The 15,464-nt window shown below is 33.9% G+C and overlaps 1 protein-coding gene across 4 annotated transcripts in view; it reads right to left on the minus strand.

Annotated features, from left to right (window-relative positions):
* The window catches only part of Cadm2 (cell adhesion molecule 2), a 932,542-nt gene that overhangs the window by 100,452 nt on the left and 816,626 nt on the right, over positions 1–15,464 (minus strand). For all 4 annotated transcript variants that reach the window (XM_021184563.1, XM_021184565.1, XM_021184564.1 and 1 more), the window contains one exon: positions 7,229–7,319. In XM_021184563.1, coding sequence (XP_021040222.1) covers positions 7,229–7,319 — 91 coding nt within the window. The remainder of the gene's footprint in view (positions 1–7,228; positions 7,320–15,464) is intronic.

Here is a 15,464-nt window from a genome sequence, read left to right on the forward strand (position 1 = left end):
GTATATGTATATGTATATGTATATGTATTTGTATATGTATATATCCCCCTCTTCTTCATTTGCTCCTTCAAGAACCCCAGATTTCTCTGGCTCTCTGAATTTAGAAGAGTTGGACTTCTAGGCACTCATCAGTCTGATTCTGCCTATTGTATTGAAGCCATTTGTAAATATTCATCTTTCTAAAAATTTAGGATATTGTTTTCTGTTTGATTTTTTTTCTTGACTTTAAATATGAAAATGTCTGACTTTGGTAATTGAGGTTTTTGTATGGTGTAAACATGCATGAACCAAGAAATTTTGTTTTATATGTTTTAATTGAATAAAGCCCTGCTCCAGTATACAACATTTCTTTTATGTCATTGACTGAAATAACTAATCTCTATAAGGATTTTAAATTAATTATTTGTACATATTTTGTTTCTTCTATGTATTTATGGAGAAATGATAATCAAAATATTTGATGGGCAGTGTAACAGGCAATAAATAATACTGTTAATTATACTGGCAAGCATGAGGGAAATATTATGTACAAATGTATGACACATATTATAGAAAAAAAGGCTGAGAAAAAAGAAATATTATTGAGTAGAACTTTTAAAAGAACAAACCAGCTTACACTTTAGTGAGTTCTTTCAAAGATTCCTATTTTCTTTAACATATTAATAAGGGTAAGAATTTGAATAATTTCCATTTCTGATATCTTCCTAAAAGTATCCATAATTTTTTTACCACATACAAACACATAAAATATCTATAGTAATATTTAGGTAAAGATTAAAAATTGTATATTCTCATGTCTCAAGATGTTGACACATGACAGATATTTTAATATACGAGCCAAAAGGAATCCTTTCTGCAAGTCTCATCCGTAAATGTGATGGTAAAATTTTCAGGATAGTGTCTTAAATATTGAGACATTTCGTGTTAGATTTCCAGCTAAGCATTTACATAATCCTCCAAAATAATTGGTTTTTTTTTTTCTTTTTTAAGGAAACTGGTTTCCTGGAAAACGTTCAAGAAGTGCATATTCTCTGTGGATCTATAACCATGGTTCTGCAGGCTCTGATGGGACTTTTACAAGACACTGGAACATTTAATTGAAAATGATTGAGTGCCCAGCACACCACAGATGCCCAGCCTAAATAACAGCCGTGGAGATTACCGAGAGTCAGCTTCGTGTTTTACAAACAAAACCAAAATATTCAGTCTCATTTCCAAGATAACCACTTGTGTGCTTCCAGAAAGTAAATGTGTGATTAAAATTTGAAGCCATGAGATGGAAGTGAGGGACCATATGGGTTTCAGCAAGGCAAGGGCAGGATAGGGCCCTTTATTAGGGAAACTTGGAACTGATTTCCTAGTATTATACCTTTGAAACTAGCCTAAGAATCAAGTGGCTGTATAGCTTTAAATCTCAGTTATTTAATTACAACAACTTCCAAAATACTGTATTTCAATCAAAGATAAATATCTACATATCATGTGGCTTCTATTATTCAAACTTTTCCTATAGAAATTCCTAGGATACATATATTTATACCATGTTTTATCTTCCATTTGCTTCAGAGAGATATTTATATAATATCTAACATAAAACATATACTCATGAAGAACATGTTCTTTATACATCTTGTTTATTTTAGTTAAGCTTTCTGGCACTCCATATTTGATATTATATTGGTATTAACGTTTAGGTCTATGTACAAGTTTCATATATTTACCTATACAACTATATATATATTTATCTAGATACCTATATGTATCACCTATCTATATATCTTAGATAAATATATATATATGACAATGTTCAGTTTATATTACTATTTTGTAACTATTTGATTAACACTCAAACTGATAGTTTATGAATGCTCTCTAACTTTTGCCAGGCTCAGAACACTGAATGAACAAAATAATACAGCCGCCAGTATTTTTAATATAGATTGCCATCTCAGTTCTTGTATTATCTAGATCCAGTCAGATATCTCCTAATCTATATAGAGCATGTAAACCTTTACCCCGAGATATTTGTATGATTTAACTGTGACAACTACACATAAGAAAGTTTGGGGATGGAAAGATGTCTTAACAGTTAGGATCAGGTCCTGCTCTTGCAGAGAATTTGGGTTCAATTCCCAGCACCAACACCCAGCAGCTGACAGCTACCTCTTTTTTTTTTTTTTTTTTTTTTTTTTTTTTTTTTTTTTAGTTGCTCGAGACTGGGTTTCTCTGTGCAGTCCTGGCTGTCCTGGAACTCACAGCTACCTTTAATGGCAGTTCTAGGGAAATCCAAAGCCTCTGGACTCCATAGCAGCAGCACTCATGTTCACACAAACTCATACACATCACACACACAATACACATTTATACTCAGACACACACAAACACATACACACACTCACCCATGCACACTCACAAATGCACACTCTCAAGTGCACAGTGCATATAATCCTAATTCCTTTAAATTAATGAATTCAAAACAAAATTGAGAAGAAAGTTTGCAGGATACTGACAACACAACAACGTGCTGTATAACACAGATCTTGTACTTTTTAACACACACTGAACAAGCTGTTATGCAAGTTTGGGTTTTATAAGACTCTATGACTTCTTTTCCATTTGTTGTCATGAAAACTTGTTAACTGATAGCTAACATGCCACTAACAGTGCCTGGAAAGGGCAGCCACTTCTGCACCTGTGGAACAAAGATTATTTATCTTCTCTTCCTAATTTTTTCAAGTTTTCTAAAATATTTTCCACATTTGTGAAGAAGATATTTCTGTGGATTCAAATTTGCCAGTAACACATTTCTCATTATTTTAAATTTTATTATTAACACTATTATTATTGCTGTTATTATTATTATTTTAATCCTAGAAATTATGGGTGCCCTAACAGGTTTTATTTGACTTTGTTATTGATTCATTTGTCTCTATGTTGATTTATCTGTCTCCTAGATGCTTTTAAAATTATGATCCATTGTCCTGGAATTTGTTTATTCTGGTTCAACTCTTGCATTTGAGAGACTTAGAAGAATCTATGATCATAACTCAGTTTCTGAAACTACTACAGAAGCTTACTAACGATTCAATACTAAATATGTTTTAGACTTTTGATAAGTCTTAGCTACTTTGTAGTTAATCCCTTCACCAAGAGACACTCTGTAGCTGTCATGGTAATTATGTATTTAGATGTTATTTGGTGGCAGGCATTACATATTTGTATATGTATGTATGTTTATATATACACACACATATATATATATATACATACACACATATATACCTATATACACACACATATATGTGTGTGTGTGTGTGTAGAGTCTGAAAATCCTTACATAAATTGTTTATAGATACAAACTACATAATTTTAGAAATATAAAATGCTTCTACCAAAAGAACAAACCTGTGTAAAATGAAAGACTATGCTTCTACATGACTGGCCAGCAAGGATCAATTAAACACTGATGAGAGCCATGGATAACGCTGCATCTTTCATGCCCTGTGGGAGAACCGTAGCATATGGGAATTTTCTATGCTATGTGTTCATTTAGCTGTGAATCTAAAATTGTTCTAAAATCAAAGTTTAAAAGAGCAAGTTAAACTGAGTGGCTAAGAATCTGTCTCAAAACAACTGAGGATGTGGATTATCACGTCCAAGGCCAACCTCCACAAAGACTTGGAACATTGTACCAGAGACATCTGACCAGAGCTCTAATACGGATATGGTGGTTAATTAAAATGATTTCTGATTTGCAGGAGAAATATAAATGTTGGTTAATAAGCTTAATAACATCTTTTATGTGTTAGATGAAATGATTTGAAATTGCCAAGATAATAGACTGGTACTGTTACATCAATATCATATCTTTCCTGCTTTGGTGATCAATAATTCACGGTGGTGATAACTTGCCTTCATTAACTCCTGGTTTGTTTTGCAATTTCTTCCCACTAATTGGATTGTGTAAAAATTGGCAAATGACATATGATTTGTGCTATATAAGGGGAGGCCGCACCAGGCTGAAGAAACTGACTAGGTTAGAGCTGTTTTGCCTTCACTTTTTTTGCCTTTGAAGAAACAATTCTATTTCCCCGGGGGATGCATTTTTATGCATGCATGTATCAGATTTCTTCATTAATTTTGGATCATATCCAGAATGTATATGTAATTGTTCCTTTCCAACATCTCACTAGTTGCTCAGTGGCATGTGATCTGTCTTTTTAACGATTAAAATCTTTCTTTTACACATAATAGGATGTTCGTCTATGTGCAATTATGCATACTAGATTTCTGTCAGGAAAAGAAGAAAAATTATAATTACTAGAAGGTAAAATAGTAACTACAACACAAACATTGTGCTGTATACACAGAAAAATTCATCAAATCCTTTAATTATTTTCTTCGGATAGAATAAATGCCAAATGCTCTCTTTCTCCACTAGGAAAATAATATGTCTCATGGTTTTTTTTTCTTTAATGTAAATTTACAATGTACTATACGTTGGGTTAAAAGGAATGCTGATTCATTTGTCACAGCATGTAAGGGCCACCCTGCATCTTTTAAGGTCATGACTTTAATGTAATATAAAGGGTATATTTCTTCTTCCACTTTTATAAATGGAAAATGTGAAGCCTAAAAGCTGTCTGGGAATTCAGCCAAAGACAAAAGAGGGTTGCTGAATCTCTGGGGACTTGAAAGAAAAGTGGCTGGCATTAGCTTGGTCGTCGCCATAGACAAAAATTAAAACAATAGACATGTACGGTAATCTCTCTTTTAAGGAAAGAATAGAATGCCTCTATAGTAATGTCAAGTGGAACAATTTGGTCCTGGCCCAAGTTATGCAGCTGTTCTACAGGAAAATGGCAAAAGGCTCCTATCCAAAGCAGGCAAATAAGGCATGATTGTTCATAAACAGTCACTGGGGCTCTCACATTTAGAACAAGGAAAACAACATTAGCATTCTGGCCAGCAGGCTGCAAACATGAGTCTCACTGCAACTTGAGCCACGCCACAGTTTTATGATTTATAGCAAAGATGGTAGTGTGATTTTAACATAAACAATGAATGTAATAATGATGAAGTGCTCATTCTTTAGGAAATCATATGTTGGTCAAACATATGTTTAAAAGAAATAATAAAGGTTTGAGCATGGGTTAAGTGTTGTTCAGGTAACATATAAGATGGAAATAAATTGTATTATCTGTTATGTATTTCTGATCCCCATTTGCTCATTAGACCTGGATCAGGTAAATAGGAAAGATAATAGGAATTAACTGTCTTGGGAAACAATTGAATGCGAAACCAATAGTTTTGCCTCTCAGTGATGCCAAAATAACAAAGTGGGGAATCAGGTGCAATAGCTACAAAGTAATGGAGCAGAACTTAGCTGGTGATTACGAGAATAAATGACACAATTTCTGAGTGCCTAGTGGATGCCCATGGTACCAGACTCCTCATTTTGGCTCCCACTCTTTTGAATCTGTTTTAAAACCATCTTCTGCCTCCCTATGCTTTAATTCATCTCATATTTTGAAATCGTTTTAAAATTTACTTCTCATCTCTTTTCTACTCTTTATGCTTCATATTCTGAAGTGAGTGGGCTTCCCATGAGTGATTCTATTCTTTCCCCAGTGATGAACTTTCTGATGGATGCTTATCAATTTTCCCTCTCTTCTCTGTGTTCTAGCAAAGACCATTCTCTTGATGAACTTGAAAATTTCTTTCGAAAGGAATCAAATGGATTCTTTTCAGTCTTCCCTTGTTTTATAATCCTGCCTGTCTCATCTGACACTATTGTAGATATTGTTTAAACCACAGAGATCTACAAGTTTAATCTTCTTCAGAAAGGTTAATGCCTTCATGTATTGGAAATTATACTTTGAAATGGGGAGGAATGCACAGACTTTTATACAAATTGGGAAGAACAAAGAAAGCAGCATTCTAAAGGGGGAAAAAAGGGATCAAGGATGTTGACTCTAACTTTACTGTTACTATCGTGGGAGTTTATATGGAAAGAAAACAAATAAGAATCACTGGTGATATGTGTATAGTAAAAGAAAATAAATTAAAACATATTTTGTAAAATAATACTAGCATATCTGTTATAACACTGGGATGAACAAGGGTAAATGGCAAACATGACTGTTTTGACACATTACTGACCTATGAATTAAAATTCAAAGATACATGGATTGTGATATTTTAAAAATATATGGGCATAAACTCTTGCTGCATATTTCAGTTAGGGATTACTTTGGCAAGCATTATATAAATGTAAATAGACAACTGTCTGTCTCTCCTAGGCCTGTTCCTCTTTCTGAACAACTGGGGCTTCAGCTCCAGTGATGAAATCACCATGAGTCTCATTCTTGAATTTACAGAGTAAATCCGACTAAGAGAGTGGCAATTTAGATTCAGCAACTGAAGTAGCAAAGAGTAGGCAGAAGTCGCTAAGCTTTGGATAGGGCTGAAGTGTGAGCAAATCCTGTCTTACCCATCTAAAACCTTTGTGAATAAGAAAAGAAAAATAACTCAATTTTCTACGATTAAATTTTCCCTCCTGTCACATAAGGAAACTTTCTTATTTCCTTTTTCTGTTTGCATGCTGTCATTCATCAGCATCCTCTGGGAAAGATTAGTCAGTATCATCTGAGAAAGACCGAATTTTCCATTTGTTAAACTTACTAAGACTTTGTGTTTTTCAATAAAATAAGAGATTATTGCACTGTGGAGTCATCTTAATGCAAGAATTGATATTGTATCCAAGCTTATTTCTACAGAACTGAATCCCAGAGATTCATTGAGGCTGACTTGCTGACTCATTTCTAAAAGAAGTGAGGCATATTTCCTAGAATAAGAGTCCCCTAACTTCCACAATTCATTATTTCTATAAATAAAATGTCTCTATCACTGGATGAAAGAGATGACATGGCATAAGATATTCAATAGACTAATGTATTGCATTTAAGCAAACTTGCCTTCATTTCTATGAATTTCAGACATCACCGTGCCCAAAATCAGATCATTTGATTGTGTACCTCATATTTATATTCTAAATGTATACACATAAATTTTACAGAAATTTGAGTGAGGAAGAGGTAAATACAAAAGCCCCTGTTCTCTTGTTTGACAAGAGAAGGTTCAAAATGTAGATTTCTACAGTTTCACCCTGCCATTAAAGATTGATATACGTAAGAGTCAAATGTTTATCATTCATTCAATCACTTACAGTGGTTTTCCTTTAGATTCACAGGTCAAAGTTAAGGCCTGTCCTTCTTGTGGAAAAGGAGTTGATGGTATAATCTTAACTGATGGTGTATCTAGAAAAAAAAATAGAAAATTCATTAATCACATAGAAGGATACATTTTATAATTGGATCACCTATGTTTAGCACCTTTTGTGTTATATATATATATATATATATATATATATATATATATATATAGAGAGAGAGAGAGAGAGAGAGAGAGAGAGAGAGAAGGCTGCTATCCTCCCATCTGTGCAATTTAACAAAAATATCTGAATACTGTAGGAGTACCTCTGAAATCTGAATTTAAATGTGACATTGCAAAAATAAGTGGTTCAGATGAATATCAAGTATTTCACACCATTGTTTCTTCAACTATTTATAGATAGCTATGAATACTCTTATTGTGGACTGACTGCACTCATGTGCATTTGAATAACAACACTTTCATTGTCACAGGACTACTAGGGACTCACAATAAGGAACCCCCAATGAACTCAAGATAAACTACTGTCTCAGAAGCATTATGCAGAATCCATTTGAAGAGGCAGCCCTGCCGCTCTGAGCACACGCTGCTTTTCTTCAAGCACAGTGGACAAAACACATTAAATAGCTACATGTCATAGTCCTGGAAGGTAACATCTGGTTCCGCATGCAATGATAGAATTGTCAAATATGGTAATAGTCTCACTATTAATAAAATCAACGCTTGTGAAAATAGACTAAAAGAACAAACAAAACCAGGACACTTCGGTTTAAATATCACATGGTACATGATATCTGAATATTTTTATTCAGAAAAAAAATAACCAAAGAGAGAAAAGAAACAGGAAAAACTCCAAAGCAACACACAATGTACATGTCCCTTGCAGTATCGGTCAGCTGTCGTTTTGGTTCTCCTGTCTAGAATTATACTGTACACAGTAAACACAATAGCTCTGACCACACAGACTAATTGTTCTCCCTCTCACTTAGACTTAATAGAAGAATAGAGTACATCTGGTGTCATCTTAATGCCCTGTCTTGGAAACAGGCTCAGGTAGCATCATCAATTCTGCAATATGTAAGTTAGTTGTTTTCCTTAAAAGATAGTATTACAGTTTCTCTAATATATAACAATAATCTTGTAGATGATCTTATATGTTGAAATTATTTCTGTTTCAAATATCTATTTTCTCAATCCTGTATACAAGGCAATACATATGAAATAATAAAACATATAAGAGATGATTGGGAAAAGATAGATGCTTATAGTCTCAGCATCTGTGATACACAGACAAGAGTGGTACAGGTTATAGTCTTGCTTGCAGAATAGTGATTCCAGAGCTGGGGCTGCATATCAGTATCAGAACAATTGCCTAGCACATACAAGGCCCTGAACTCAATTCCTGTCATCAAACACAAAATATATGACGTAAAGATAGTTACATCACAAATATTTGTCTGGTTACAAGTAGGCCGCCCACGCTCATCACAGTAAATTATTATATCATAAAATGTCTCTGAGGAAATCATACATTAGAAAAAATATTAAAATGTCATTATACTTCTTAGATAATGTAAAAAATTTAAATATAGTTTATTAATTTTAAATAAGAAGACATTTATGGAATAATTTGTTGACTGGTGTTATAATGTAATTTATTCAACAATCAGGAAAATGCAGATAACTATGTAGTGTCATAGGTATGACCCAGGACTATTCTAATCAAATTGAAGCTTACTGTCTTTGCACAGTCTGCCTTTATACACTGCATCATATTTATAAAAGTAAATTCATTTCTAGTGGGAAAAATGGAAAGCAATATGCAGAAAAGTTTGTTCCTAGGACATATATTTAATTTGTTGTACTCTAAGGTGTCTATCGAATTTGGTGTAAGAGTATTCTAGAAATTTCTTTAACAAGGGTTTAGTATTATATTAACATTTACATTGGAAGACTGGATAAAGCAGATTGATCTCCGCATGTGGATGGGTCACATTCAGTTGGATTCCTAAAAAGAATAAAGGAGTGATCCGACCTCAAACATCAGAAGAGTCTGAGTTTCTTTGTTTCCAATTTGCTAAAATTTGCATCTAGAATGCACTTCAAATGTCAGCTATTTAAAGCTTGGATAAAAGCCTGTGATAACTTTGGGACATGATAGAAACATCAGAAGAAAAGATAGACTGGAAAGAAGTTATGTAGCTGGGACATGCTTTTGGATACCAGGACGCAGTCCCCTGCCACCCACCTCTGCTTACTGGCTATCCTGAGTGGGAGAAACCCTGGAGATATTTGGCTATAATATACTGTGGCTATCTCAGAACTAGAATAGACACGGTTTTTCATAAATCCTATACCTAGAGACTTTGAAGTAGATGAAACGAGAAACATTTGGTTCTGCAGCCATTACACTTAGGCTAAAGACAAACATGCCCATGACTCTGTAGTCTGTACATTGCTGGCTTGCTCTGTGTAATCTTGGACTCATCTCTGACAATTTCGGGAACAATTCTCTGAAGTGAATCTCTTTTTCCACTTCTATATCGTACATCCTGATTTTCCAGGTGGTTCAGAACCATACAGTGGTCCAGGACTCTTACTGAGTCCCTCAGCTTTCCCAATTGGTCTCGGCTGGATATTTGTAAGAATCATGCTGGTGGTCAATACTTTTTTTTTTTTAAAGATCTTTCTTAGAGTCACAAAGAATAATGTGTAAAGTATAACATATCTGTAGGATATTTGCCAATTCATTTAAGAGCTTGGTTCAGTATTGTGTCTTGGACCACGTGGAAGGGTAGAAGTATCAGTTTCCTGAGATTTCTGTCCTACTAAGAATGCAATATATATTTATTTAGAAAAGCAATATTCCTTTGAGCATAACTTAAGGTGTGTGAATATGTGGGAAAGGATTTTCCCTTATAGATTATTTCTTTTCTTTGAAAAATTCTGTGGTTCATTCATTAAGAGTATAATATAATAGCATGGCTGAAACAGAATCATGAAAAAGTCATTCATCTTAAAATAAAAATTCATAAAGTTGGATTAATTTGTGAAGTAAGGATATTCTCTCTTCAATTTGATAAAAGTCAAAGTAAAAACATTGATCCAGTGGAATGGATTTTCTGTATGTGTAAGAAAGATTTTACAGAAGAGCTGTTACAAAACTACTGTGAAACCACATAACAGACAACTTCAAAGCACAACCCTTGAACCATTCAATGTTAGTGGTTCAGCAACACCAATCCATACTGAGTTTTGTAGGATAACGAGATGACCCTTTGAATCAAATATTTACCTATCTATTCCTTTATTCTTATTATTATCTTTAATCTTTTTTTTTACAATCCAGTTGTTATTTCCCTCCATGTCTGCCCTCAGACAGTTCCTCATCTCATTCCTCCACTCCTCAAAGAGGATGTCCCCCCCCTTCCCCCCTTCCCCCCCCTCCCCACTCCATCAGGCCTCCTCATTCCCTGAGGCCTCAAGTCTCTCAAGGTTTAAGTGTGTCTTCTCTCATTGAGGTCAGACCTACTTTGTTCCTTCTATAGTTAAAAAATAAATAACAATTTGAATTTGTATACTGATAACATTTTTCTGTCAGTGAGGTTGGACAAGCCATGAAAGAAACTCCTAATATGTAAATCCATGCCATATAATATATTGACTGAACAAATATAATCTGTACTGTAGAGCCAGAGTCAATTATATTGTGCAAAGTTATCCATAGTGTTCAGGTGTTTCATTAAATATTTTGATAAAGTTATTTGTTGACAAAAGTATTTCCTCTGATTATTCACAAATTATGTACTCATAAAAAAACACCTACATGGTTCCTAACACAGGACATGGTATTAGTATACTTTTATCAGTTATTTTAAGTAAATTATGACAATGTAGCATAATATCATCGTTCTTTGTATGTCTTTCTTTCACTTTTCAATTTTATCCCTAATGTTTAGTACAGGATACTTATTGTGGCTTTCAGAAACCACGCTAATGACATCAGAGATCATTTCTTTCTTATGAATAAACGTATTATCAGGGTGACTATAATTCCTAGAACTCATTTAAATGCCTTCTTGGTAAATTAACAAGTTTTGGGAACTTTTTAACGTAAGATTTGAGAACACTACTCTGTTATAAAAATCAAAGTTTCTTATTAAAATATCTTCTAATAAAAAATAAACACTGACCAAATACTTGGCACATAATTTTCCTTGATGTATGTACTCTGTTGTATATATCCTCTATATACTTGTTCTCTGAAACCTTTTAGAAAGCACAAAAGGAATGCTGGAGATTCCTTTGAGTGGGAAACACTGGGTCCAATGTATAGAACCAACAACTACAATAGCATGCAAGGAAAGTTCTGTTGTTCTCACTGTGTATTGTTACAAAACTAAGATTTAGAAGGAGTAAATCCCCAAAGTAACACAATCAATGCAGTGTCTATCACACCTGATCAAACCGAATGCCTTAATGCATTTGTATTTCTCCTTTTCTCTTAGATTACCCAGGGAATGGACACTTCCAGGGATGCTTTGCCTTTTGTTCTGGGTTATTTACTGCTTTAGGAAATCAACTCATTATCGCTCTAGCTCAGTTAGAACACAGTTTAAGGTGTCCTTTGTGATTTGCATGTTCCAAAGCCTGTCTGTTGATGTTGATGAATTATGTGCACAGCTGTTCTGTGTGGCTCATTCTTTACTTCCCATTGCTTCTCTTCATGTTGCTATTTTTGTTGACAGATGGAAGAAGCCTTTTAATCTGCACCCCCTTTTTTCTCATTGATTAGAAGAGTGCTTTTTCTGACAATTAAATAAAATGGTTTATTTATTTTATTTTATGTTTTGTGTGTTTTTTGTGTATGTATGTGTATGCAACACGTGTGTATGACACAGGATTCTTGGAGGCAGAAGAGGGCATTGGAACCTTTGGAACTGAAGTTAAAGACTGCTGTGAGTCACCCTATGAAACTTAAAAAAGAAAGAGTAGATTTGATTGAGGCAACTGGGAATTATTGACTGCACAATTTCTGAGAAAGAGAACAGTGCAAAATAATGTTCTAGGAAGATACGTATTCAAAGCACCGTATGTCAGGTTAGGGGATCTGGGGATTCTAAAACATATAGTAAGAAATCAGCTTAAATTTTTAAGTGAGCAGTAGGCTCAGAACAAATACTCAGTATGTCATGCTTGTAGATGGTTAAAGTGAATAGATTAAGGGAACCATAGGAGCACTGTGCTCTTATCATGAGGCTGAGTGAAGAGGAAGATCTGAAGGAGAAGCCAAGGGAAGCCAGACAATGAGTGCATCAGCATTTTCTTCCTTATAATTTATACGCTTTATGATTATAAATGCCAGAGCATAGGATTGCAAATACATCTATCAAAATACCATTTTTCAAAAACACTGTTGTATGATTTGTGTTTTTTCTTGAAAGGTCTTACCAAACAACAACGCAAAATTTAATTTTAAAAATAGATTTAAGCAGTACTACCTTGCACGTACACTATAGAAACATTAAACCCTTTCAAAGTATATTACGTGTTACAGATTTATGCTTTTGCTATGCTTTCTGTATTTTATAAAATGCTGCTGCATCAGCATCCTAGGAATTACTGCACTATTAACTCATCAATTATGTTCCCTACCATGATTAAAAGATCTAGTAGAATTACAAGCAGAAAGTACGATGACATCATCAAGAGCAGTGCTGCCTAATACATATGTGGCTATTTAAATTTGATGTAAAATAAATTGTAAGTGTGTTTTCTTGTTACAAGATCTATATCTCAACTGCTGAGCAGCCATACCATTATCTGGTTGGTGTCTCCATATTGAGGATAAATAAAACACCCTGTCATCATGAAAGTGGTGGATCATGAGTGACATCAGTCATTATTGTCCCTTGATCCTGATTCGTTCAGAATATTTTGTTTTTGTAGAAGTTTAAAGATATCATTATACACCTATATCATTTTTAAACATTATATGTATCTGACCCCACTATCTCTGCACTTGTTTGCTTTGTGCTGTTTTGTTTTGTATAATCTAAGTTGATGATTTAGAACCTTTGCATGGTTATACACAAGACAGAAGTAGCGAGGGAGAATACAGATGGCAGAAATGCAGAGATAACCACCAAAGATTCCTGACTGCTTTTAACTTACGAATGCAGTTACATAGTAAAATATTTTAAATTAATTGAAAAATACATTACTTTCTGTGTCTTGTATAATATGCATGTATTTTACTCTTTTGCTAATAGTTTTTCTTCTTTATGTGTTTAATTTCCATACTTAAAATAAATTAAAACATTTCAAATAACTCATGATCATTCTGTGAGGAAGGCACCTGTTATTCTATTTCTCAATAAAGCCCTTGCCTTAAGGCGGTGGGAAGTGCTTTTGTGGAGCACTTGTTTCTCATGTGGAGTCTCTGGGTTCTGCTTCAACCACAAGAATTAAAACTGAATCCTTTTCAATAAGCTGTCATTAGAATAAAACATTTTTAAAGACAACATTCTTATTTTAAAATAATAATTTCTCATTTTCAAAATTTACAATTTTTTATTACCTCATTCAGGATATTTCTAATTACATCCATTTGCCAAAGAATTTCATGAAATCATTGTTTTTAATAGCTGAGTAGTACTCCATTGTGTAAGGCACCACATTTTCTGTATCCATTCCTCTGTTGAGAGACATCTGGGGTGTTTCCAGCTTCTAGCTATTAGAAACAATGCTGTTGTGAACATAGTGGAGCATGTATCCTTACTACATGTTGGAGCATTGTTTTTAAAGGTAATTGGATGGGTATATAGATTGACTTCATAAAACAAAAGAAGTTATGGTCAATTACATAAGATATAGTGATAATTTGAATTATCACATGTAGAATGAGTAAGACTTGATCATTCAATCACTTTAAATAATTTGATACAAAAAAGAGTAGGCAGAATATGTCTATCAATTATGTTGGAAAAATGACCTAATAATCTAATCAGAAAAATATATCTGTAATATATCTGTTAGTTTACTTCAGGTAAATTAACATAGACGTAGCTTCCTAGAAAATAGAATCCTGGTAGGCTTCTGAATAGAGGTCTTGCATTAGTTGTCTTTGTTCAAATGATACTTAGATGGCCAGTACTCCTCAAAGGAGATGTCATTTGAACGAGATACACTGTTTTTAAATCCATGCAGCATATAGGCCTGTCTTTCCTATAAGCCTATAAAGTCTGAAACAACCACATTTTCTAAAATTAGTGAGAAATTTGTAGAAACACAATTGTTAACATTCATAGGAGGTGATATGAAGTAAATTTAGGCTTTAGAAACACATGGGTTTGTGCAAGATGGACTCATAAGGTTGAGTTTCCATTAACATTATTTACATTTGCATTGTATTTATGCATATGTCTCTAGGTTATGTGGGTGGGTCAGATGCAGTAAAGGGCACTAGGTCCCTGGAGTTACTGGGAGCTTAGAAGTAACTGGTGGGGAAGTGCTTGGTTCGAACTCATGTCCTCTGCACACACATGCTCTTAACTACTCTGCTCTCCAGTTTATGGATTTTTAATGGTTGTTTGGTCTTAAAGAGAAGAATCAATTGAAAAGGGTATTGAATGAAAAACAATCTCTGTTTGCATCGGTAATATTTTTGTTCTATATGTACCCAAAAGAAACAGAGTACCTAAACAACAGAGTTGGTAATTCTCAAGCATGCAAATATTGACTCTTCTATAATAATCAGAATTGTATTTTTAATCAGTTCATGAGAACAAATGCTGAAGTGTATTACATGGTTGATAAATGTAGGAAAATTTATAATACTGAGTTTTGTTCCTCCAGCCCAAAGTAATTTTTCTGTGATTTAACAACAACAGAATCACCATAGAAACACTATGGTTCATTTGACAATGTAAGATATTAAGAGGGACATGCAGTATCTCTATTAATCATTGTCCACCTAACTAGATTGGAAATACAAGTATCCAAATGTATAGGACAGGAATAGAAATTGGCCATTAATTCATTATAGAGATGTTTCATTTAAAAATAATAATGTATTTTGTCCTATTTTAAATGGATTTGGTGCATACATTTTCATTCTTAACTAACTTAACTGATCTTACTTAAAAACAGTGCTATCATAAAGAAAGTCTGAAGCTCTCTCTTGCCTTCCCTTCCCTTCTAAAGCTCTTCCTTCCCCAATCCCTCATCTC

The sequence above is a fragment of the Mus caroli genome, chromosome 16 (assembly GCF_900094665.2).
Source record: "Mus caroli chromosome 16, CAROLI_EIJ_v1.1, whole genome shotgun sequence".
NCBI classification, from domain to species: Eukaryota; Metazoa; Chordata; class Mammalia; order Rodentia; family Muridae; genus Mus; species Mus caroli.